The 9,719-nt window shown below is 42.5% G+C and overlaps 2 protein-coding genes across 3 annotated transcripts in view; one reads left to right on the top strand and one right to left on the bottom strand.

The window, feature by feature from the left end:
* Nlrc4 (NLR family CARD domain containing 4) overlaps nucleotides 1-5,832 on the top strand; it is a 25,807-nt gene extending 19,975 nt beyond the window's left edge. The window contains exon 9 of the mRNA XM_055618155.1: nucleotides 4,160-5,832. Coding sequence (XP_055474130.1) covers nucleotides 4,160-4,452 — 293 coding nt within the window. The 3' untranslated portion in view covers nucleotides 4,453-5,832. The remainder of the gene's footprint in view (nucleotides 1-4,159) is intronic.
* A 1,153-nt stretch (nucleotides 5,833-6,985) lies between these two features.
* Nucleotides 6,986-9,719, bottom strand: part of Slc30a6 (solute carrier family 30 member 6) — a 34,538-nt gene continuing 31,804 nt past the window's right edge. For both annotated transcript variants that reach the window (XM_055618135.1, XM_055618141.1), the window contains exon 14: nucleotides 6,986-7,974. In XM_055618135.1, coding sequence (XP_055474110.1) covers nucleotides 7,480-7,974 — 495 coding nt within the window. In that variant the 3' untranslated portion in view covers nucleotides 6,986-7,479. The remainder of the gene's footprint in view (nucleotides 7,975-9,719) is intronic.

The following is a 9,719-nucleotide window of genomic DNA, read 5'->3' as shown; positions in this document are numbered from 1 at the left end:
TTATTTTTGAAGTTGTTTTGTTTTGTTTGTATCCTCTGTTGCCTTTTGCTGTAGTTTGAATGTGTCTACTAAAACCGCATACATAAAACAAGATCTAGTGCAGAGGTGCTGGGAAGGGAGTGAACTAAAAAAATAAATAAACGAGGAGGACATGACTGCTCCTAGGTATGATGGAGGAGGTTTATTGTAGATAAAAGGGAGAGCACAGAAAAAGGTACAGACATCTCAGAGAGTTCAGAGTAAACATGACCCTGAGCAAGCCAGGAAGAGAGGGTGGAGGGAAAAAAAAATACACCAAACACCCAAAACAAAACAGAAAGAGCGTAGGTAAATGGCTGGATTATACAGGGAGGGACAGCCCAGCCCCAGGGCCGGAGTTCAGGGTAGGGGACTGTGTAGGGACTGAGGCCTGCCTGGAGAACCCAGTGGCCAGGTCTGTTGGGTATGTTAAATACGCACCCTGGTTAGCCATTTGACCTGGTTTGAGACCTAGCAGTGGGACGTCAGAGAAAGTTTAGATCACCAGCCCCGCCCTCATGGATGAGTAGAGCAAACTGTAGAAGGGCCTGGTGAGCTTGAGCTCTGGCTTGCTCTTTTCACCCCTTGTCCTTCTGCCATGGGGAGAGACAGCAGAAAGGCCCTTGCCAGATGGTAGTCCCTCAACCTCAACCCTGAGTCATGAGTCATTACATTTCTGTTTGTTGTAGATTAACCAGCCCGCAGTATTTGGTGACAGCAGCACAAGACAGGCTAAGAACACCCCTTTTGGTTGGTAGTCTGTGGGTGTTGAAACTTGGTCTTCTCTGTTGGAGTCTGCTTTTCAGGCTGCTGTTCTTTTTATATTTTAGAGTGAGGCGCAAGTTGATAGAAAGCTCTTTGTGTCTAAGAAAGATGACTTGTAACACATATGTCTGTTGTCCATGGAGCCAGAAGAGGGCACTGGATTCCCTGGTATTGGCCTTACAGGCGGTATGGACTGTTATGTGTGTGCTGGAAACCAAATTTAGGTCCTCTGCAAGATTTGGCCATTTGCATGCATTCTCCACAGTTCCCACACACCCAAGCTCCAAATACAGACTCTGTTCTTGTTGGACCTGTTTTAGTCATATTCAATTAGCAGCAAGCATGTCGCTGGATCATGAGACCCGCTGCTTGTTCTTAGGTCCCATGCTTACACACATTCTGATAGTCACCCAGGACACTCTTACTCCACTAAGCTCCTCCAACTGAAATGGGCAGCCACAGACATAGCTCTTGTTATCAGTTCTCATTGTACAATGGGCTTTGCTTTTTCTAAATTCCTACTGGGTAGAGAAAAGAGTCCCTCTCCTCTTTGGGGAGAGGGACCACAGACTTGAAAAACAAAAACCAAACAAACCCAAAACAGTTAGAGTTCCTGCTGTTCAGGGTATCACACAGAGGTGGCAAAACAGGAACCTGGGTTGTGAAGCAGAAAGCAGCACTCTTCCAAGAAAGGGAGGTGAGGGCTAGTGTGCCTGTTCAGCTGGGCACAGACTAAGCATCAGCAAAGACCTGGCTGACCATGGCTCATGGGAGCTAGTGTTACATGTGAAGAATTACATGCCCCGCAACAGGTCTTGTACAAGGTTTATCTGGGGGGAAGAGCAGGGGAGAGGAGTTAGAGTCTGAGTGAGCCATGAGTGCAGAGAGAGACAGAGAGAGCAGAGACAAATTGAGACTGAGATTAAGGGGGAGGGGTGGCGGGTCCTATTTCCTGGTGACACACCTGGCAGCAGCCATAGGTGATGACATTAGATGTTGCTAGGCCCTGAAGGCCCCTGAAGCAGGCCAGCTGAGTCACCTGTTGCATCAACAGCTAGAACTTCCTTCCCATTTTGTCGTCCACAAATGTGCAGTGTAAGCGGATAAGACAGCTGGGCTCTGTGCAGCCTTCCCAGAGAGCTGTTATTTTTACTCTTTCATTCTTTATTTTATTTTTGACTTCATGATCATGGCTAGGTTATTGTCATGTGGGCATTTCAGCTTAGTGGGAAGAGACAAAAAAAAAAGGAAAAAAGCAAAAGAAAGTGGACGACTAATTCTTTTCAAAATGGCATGAAAGTCACACACCTCACTTCTGCTTCTATTTCTTTGGTAAAAATGTATGTATGTGAGATATGAGGGATCATGACTCTAGAGTAGCAGTTTGTCTTCTAACTAAGGAAGTTAAAGTGTAGAAAAGGGGGCCCACGGAGGGTCTCAGCAGCAGGAAGCACAGATGTGAGAAATGAAGGCAGAAGACTGGGAGACCCCCTGTTCATTCCCTCCACTTCTCTCTCGATTACAGCCAGGGAAAGTGCCTTTGCTTCTGGCCCTTTCTAAGCTAAAACTCAAAAGGTGGTGAAGGGACTGCAGATACTCTGGAGAGGAAGCCCTGGGCGCTGCTGTGTCACACGTGTGCCCTTAGTGGACTACACAGGCCACACAATGTGGCCAATTGATTCCCAGCTCTCCTCCCCGTGGCCCGTCAGCAGGCTTCCTGAAAGTGGCCGAGAGCATAAGCGCTCAACGCACACTTGGGTACGACTCAGCCTACACAGCTGGTCAGACTAGACTGATCATTCTTATTTTGCAGGCCTAATCACAGATGGCAACAGCTTTTCTTAGTTCTCATTTGTCATTATTTCTTATTTCTAAGTCATGGCCCTGACTTAGGTGTTTTGTGGGGGCTTTTAAAAAAAGATTTATTTATTATTTATACAGAAGACACCAGATCTCATTACAGATGGTTACAGCTACCATGTGGTTGCTGGGAATTGAACTCAGGACCTTTGGAAGAACAGCTAGTGTTCTTAACCTCTGAGCCATCTCTGTAGTCTGTTTCTTGTGTTTCTGAAATAGGGTTAGCTCATTATTTAGCTTAGGCTGCCCTGAACTTGCAGTTCCCTGACTGAGTCTCCCAGAATTCTGGAATCACAGACTTGTGCCATCTCAGAGCTCTGGTGTTTAGTCTGTAGTGCCTTTTCAGGAAGCATCTTTTTCTACTTAAGAGTCCAAAATGAAGATGGACAATGGTGATCCTTACCTTTAATCCTAGTATTTGGGAGGCAGAGGCAGGTAGATCTCTGAGTTCAAGGCTAGCCTGATCTACAGAGTTCCAGGAAAGTCAGGGCTGTTACACAAAGAAACCCTGTCAAAAAAAAAAAAAAGAAATCAAACTGAATCTTGAACCCTCATTCTGTAAGGCTGTATCATGTATCACCCAATTTTAATCTTAATGTCTAACAAACCTCTCCACGATCAATGCTGAGAGGCTGACGTGATTATTCAAGTGTGTGATTCTAAAGGAGGTGGATTGCAGTGACTTTGAGGATAGCCTGAGCTATTTAGCAAAACCTTGTTTCAAAACAACACCACAAACAAACAAGAAACAAATGTCCTTTCCTTTCTTGCTGTTTACTTACTACAGGGTTTCTCTAGGTAGCTTGGGCAGGCCTTGGATTCGCTTTCTGTCCCTGACTCTCAGGTACTGAGATCAGAGTGTGTATGGTGAGAAGTTTCTTTCCCATACATGAGCAGGAGTCGCCTCATGCAGCTGCACAGGGCACAGGGAATAAGGAATGAGCACTGAGAAGCCTGCTGTTTGTGACTCAGCAGGACGGAGCCTCCACCTCCTCCTTGTAGGGATGTAGGAGGCACTCTAAGGTGCTTGTTTTAGGGAATTGAGAACCTCCTCCAAGATGCAGGAAAAGCTTAAAAACAAAACTCTCTCCAGATACTGAATGATTTTCATTTACTTCACTCTCTAGCTAGGGATAGCCTATGCCCAAAGATAAAGCTGTTAAGCTGCTTCTCTTCTACAAACATGACGGGGCCTAATAGAGCTTGTTTCTTTCCGGTTTTGAAAAAGCTCCTTACTGTCTAACAGCATCTCTCACATCTCAATGCTTAATCAGCTTTCCATTTCCAGGAGGAATCAGGACGAAGGTTAAAAACATACATCACATTTGCCAACTGTATCTTTATATCACTGATGCCTTAGGCATTAGGAAACAGAATTTGTAAATATAATGGGCTGCCGGTGACTGGTTTAAACATTTTAAAATTGAAAAAGTATTCATGTGTGCATGTGTGTGCACAGAACTCATTTTATTTCCAATGTGGATTTCTTCCAACTAACCCTTATTTCTTTACTCAGGTGTATTTTTGGAGATGAATCCTCTGAGAAACTTGCAGCAGCTGGATTTAGCAGGAAACTCTGTGAGCAGTGATGGATGGCTTTCCTTCATGGATGTATTTGGCAACCTTAAGCAATTAGTATTTTTTGATTTTAGTACTAAAGAATTCTTACCAGATGCAGCACTGGTGAGAAAACTTAGTCAAGTGTTGTCTAAGTTAACTTTTCTACAAGAAGCAAGGCTCATTGGATGGGAGCTTGATGACTATGATATTAGTGTTATTAAAGGCACCTTTAAACTAGTGAATGCTTAAAGGTGCCCAAAGCCACAAAGACTTGATATACCATGTTCATCTGTACTTAGTACAGTAACTGGTCTGTACAGATTCAATAAGTACTTGATAAATATGTGACAATTAAATAAATGGGACTGGAGAGATGGCTCAGAGGTTAAGAGCACCAGCTGTTCTTCCAGAGATTCTGAGTTCAATTCCCAGCAACCACATGGTGGCTCATAACCATCTATAATGAGATCTGGTGCCCTCTTCTGGCATGCAGGCACACAGACAGGCAGAACATTGTATATATATCAAGTAAATCTTTTTAAAAAATAAATTATTAATAAATAAGCTAAAATTAATTGTCTATCATATGCTATCTAACTCAACTGGTTTGATTAAAACATTTTGGAATGTATAGAATACTTTCTCACGTGAAAAGTGTTATCAGACTTGAAAAACAGGTATTCTTAAAAAACAAAACATTAATTTGTGTATGTGGCATGCACGCATGGTGTGCCTCTGCGGGGGCAAAGGACAACTGTGAGAGTTGGTTTTTCCCTCCTTCCTTCCAGAGGATTTACCTTAGCCATTGGGCTTTGGTAGTAAGTGTCTTTATCTGATAAGCTGTCTACCAGCCCCAAGTGGGCACCTGTAGTCAAGCAAAAATTGGCAGTTCAAAAGCATCTTAATCAGAGACATGAAAACTCAGGCCATTTGTCAGGAGTTGATATGATCATTGTATTTAACTCCAACCTCAGAAATCAAGGATGAAAGGAAATCTGTATCCTATTCTTTTGTACCCCAGAGAAGTATGAGGGGTACCCTGTTCTAATCTCTGTAACCCAGGAAAGAGGGATACCCTGCCCTAATCTTTTTGTCTATCCCCTTCCAAAATAAGTCTTTCCCACAAATGAAAAAGTCTAAGAAAAAAGGAATCTCTCTTGTCTAAAGATGTAAATACAGGGAAGTCTGGGAATGGTGGGGACAAAACACCTAAAATGAAGTTAGCCTGTAGTTTGCCTTCTGTTCTCAGGGCAATCCAAGGGTGCTGGTATGGGCATTACTTGCCCTGTATGTTGTGGTCATTGTTGAACATGTTCTGTGCAGGTTATTTATAAAATTTTAGACTTAATAATTTACAAATTAACCAATTCCTTTCCCTATCTAACTATATAAATGAGAGTTCAGAGAAGATAAATGACTTGCCCATGATTACAAAATTACTCATCTACAAGACCACCAGGATTGGAATAAAAGTCTTTTGCCTAGTCCAGTCATTAAGTCAACCAAAAATATCTTGACTAAAATTTCCAATTATTAGATTAAAATATGTTGATATGTTTTTCTCATAAAATAAAAAATTAAAAGCTAGTCTATTAAAATGAACCCAAAATAAAATTCCGTTATTGTCAATGTTTATGTGATGTGCATTATATCGCCATGTGTTGTTTAAGCTCACGGAGAAACTGCTGTGGAAGTGGTGTTGCCCCACCCCCATTTCAGACCCAAATACGTTTGTCTCAGAGTACCCTCCAAGGTTCCTTTCAGGATGGGCTGCCTCCCTAACACTGCGACAGAGGGTGAGAGAACAGCAGAACAGCCCAAGAGTTAATACACATGTCGTGGAGAAGAGCTAGAAGGTGAGAAACACCCCAGAGAAGTTACTATTGTTTGCCCCGTGATAGAAAAGGGCTGAAGGGGGGGGGGGGGCTGCATGTTTGGGCATGGAAATCTCATGGGTATAGAGAAAGTCCAATCAGAAACTAGCTGGCTGTCTCCCTATCTTGTCTTTATCTTGTGCGCCTGGCTGTTTAAAGGACCCCCCAGTTGCTGGTCAACTAGCCCTTTAAGAATTCTTACACTTTACTTTCCTCAGTTGGCCTCTGGAGGGCATTGTGAGCCTCTGATGAGATAATTTGATCTCTGTTCTTTTAGTTGGAAGTCTCCTTAGAAGGGATACTCTGCTCTGTCCGAGTGGCTGTCCATCTTTCTTTCTCTTACTGTTTATTTTACTTTGGCTTACTATATATTTAATAAATATACTCAGTCAAAACCAAAAGTATGGCTATTGAAGGTCAATGGACAATTGACTAAATGTAGCATAGAAAACTGAGATTTGGGGCCAGACATGGAAAAGCACACCTTTAATCCCAGCACTCAGGAGGCAAACGAGGGCGGAACTCTCTTGAGTTCTAGGCCAGTCTGGTCTACAGAGTGAATCCAGGACAGTCAGGGCTGTTAAACAGAGAAATCCTGTCTTGAAAAACAAAACACCAAAACAAACAAACACCAACCAACCAAACAAACAAAAAAGTGACAAACAACAACAAAAACACACAAAAAACCCTGAAACAACATAAAACAACCCTCCCTTCCCCCCAAACAAAGGAAACTGGAATTTTAAAACCTCATTCCATTTACCAAAGGCTTGGTATTTGCACTTGGAAGACTGAGGCAAGATTATGGGTCCGAAGCCAGCCTGTTCTACGCAGCAAGGCCCCATTTCAAAAGACTAGTAATAAGAATTAAATTGTGCTACGTAGTAGAATATGTCTCACAATTTCTTACAGAAACTTTTACTTTTTATTTAACAAATGACTCAGGAGGACCTCAAAAAATGTAGCAAGTAAGCTTAGAAAAGCTATAAAAGAGACACTTACTTTTCAAATGGACACCTATGTCTTCATTTCCTAAGATGGGCACCCTAACATGAAACATGTTTATAAATGCCACTGAAGGAATTGAGAATTCTCAGTAAGACGCTGATCCATCCACCACATGGCTTTCCTGTAGAGGCCAGGTCACACCACACTGTAGGCGGCTACAAAGCAGCTGACATTCAAACTTCCTGAAGAAGGCTTACTTAACACCCGGGACATTTTCAAAGACCTCACTGCCACAAGGACATTTTACAAAAATATAGTTTATAGATTTCATGAAATACGAACAAGCCTACAACAATCTGACACTTAAATGGTTCAACAGTCAATGCAGGTTGGATTACTAAATACACTGGAAGCCAAGGAGTCGATATTCCCCATGAAAATAAGTCAGAGTCCTTCAAGGTCTTGGCTGTCCAGTCCTGTTGTTTCCATACCTACTTGGTATATGTGGAAAGGCTGGCCTCAATCCCTGGCCTGCTCCAACTCCTGGAACTGCAAGTCCTTGGCTGAGCACACTGCTGTATGGTGTTCCACGATTAAGACCTAAACCATACGGCCTCGTCTGTGTGTTCAGAAGAATAACTGGGCTCACGTTTTTCCCAGGCGTATTAAATGCAAACTCTGGAGGTGGGCTGCTGGGTTTGGCTGGTGTTGATGTGACAGGGGTCATATCATCAGTGTTCTTTAAGAGAGGCATTGGGATTATGTGATGGTCTGAGAAGTTTAGGACATTGGGCGCAACAGGCCCAGAGAGTAAGGCAGGCCTGTTCCAATCATCTTTGAAAATCTGAACAGTCAGAGTAGACACAAGTGTGTACAGTCTGTTGGTCACATGAGCAAGAACCATTTGTTCATTTGCATCTCGTCGAATTCTTACATGTACTGATCCAGCCTAAAAGGGGGAAAAATCATAAAAGACTGCTTAAAATTATGATGCTGAGAATTTTGTTTTATTTATTATTTGATTAGTACTTAGTATTTTTCTTAAAAAAAAAATACAACAACACAGCATCCTGCCTATTTACTACTGGTACTTATCAATGTAAAAAGTTAATGAAATGATTTGTGACCCTTGAAAAGATGGAATAGGGATGCGGTACAGTTGACAGGGTCATGCGGGGGCCCTGGGTTTGATCCCAGCACTGCAGAAACCAGGCACAGAGGGTGTACTGAGATCCCAGCACTGGGGAAGGCAGAGCATGCAGAAAAGCTAGGATTTCATTGCAGCTGTTGAAGATTTGAAAAGACAACTTCATCTGACCCAAAGCTGATGATTAAATGGTATTTCAAAAAGTAGAAAAGGAGGTGGGCTGTAGTGGTGCACACCTTTAGTGCCAGCACTGAGAGGCAGAAGAAGGAGGATCTGTGTGAGTTGGAGACCAGCCCGGATTCAACTGAGAGACCCTGCCTCAATATGTAAGTTAGGAAGTGATAAGAAAGATACCTGACATCAACCTCAGGCCTCTACACACCTCTACACCTCTACATACACCGAAACATTTACAGACACATGAACATGAACTGCAGGGGACTGTTAGTTGGTATAGCTGCTCTGCAAGGCAATTTGATAACCCACATTACAAGCCATAAACATTTGATTATTCTGTGATTGACAAAACTCACTTATAAAAACTAATTTTTTCTTTTTTTTTTTTTTGAGACAAGGTCTTTCTATGTAGCCTTGGTTTGGCCTGGAACTTGCTATGAAGACTAGGCTAGCTTTGAACCCACAGAAATCCACCTGCCTCTGCTTCCTGAGTGTTGGGATTAAAGACATACACAATCATGCCTGGCTAAAAATTAATCTTGAAAAATAATCATGAGTTTCTATAAAAATTATTTCACAAAACTACTCATCACAGCCTATTTAAACAGGTAAAATGGAAAATAATGTAAATGAGCATTAGGGGACTGATGAAGAAATTTGAAGATATTTACATAAAACTCTATAGCCATTAAAATATATACCGGAGAGTCCAGGGGTGTGTCTTTGTGGCTGAGTACTCATCTATCACATACAATGCCCTGGGTGTGGTCCCCAGCACCACAATACATGTATGCATGTATACAAACACACAAATGATAGCATCAGTTTCGGAAATGACCAAATATTTCCACAAAAACTGAAACACTATGACACCAAAACTGAAACCCTTTGAACAGATGTTTAAAACTAAGTGCTATGCTACCTTACAAAATTGTAAGCAAAAGCTGTAAGACCTGTGCGCGATCAGAACTGTGCAAGAGAAAGCACAAGGAAGTACCGGACACACCAACTGACCTAAAAACCCCAAAGCAGTTAAGTGATAGCTACTGAATGGAAATCTTAGACAGTGATCTGAGAAAGGCAGCTGAAACCAGAAGGGCCCTGGCACATTTCAATGACGGGCAAGCACACTGGGTCTGCAATGAGATCTCCTGCTCTGCAGTAGCAGAAGCCCTATGAGCTTACAGAACTAACCAGGCACAGCTTCTTTCTAGTACAAAGGCCCACATTAAGAAGTGGGAAGAGAATCCAAACAGCACAGCAGAGACAGAGGGTGAGGGAGGGTAGGCCAACAGGAGCTGTCAGGAGAAAGATGACACTTAGATTCTCATTAGTTTATATGTACTGCCTTAAGTTAGTCACTCTTCATT

The sequence above is a fragment of the Psammomys obesus genome, unplaced genomic scaffold (assembly GCF_907164565.1).
Source record: "Psammomys obesus unplaced genomic scaffold, mPsaObe1.curated_primary_1811, whole genome shotgun sequence".
Taxonomy (NCBI): Eukaryota; Metazoa; Chordata; class Mammalia; order Rodentia; family Muridae; genus Psammomys; species Psammomys obesus.
This window is presented reverse-complemented; position numbering and strand designations above follow the sequence as displayed.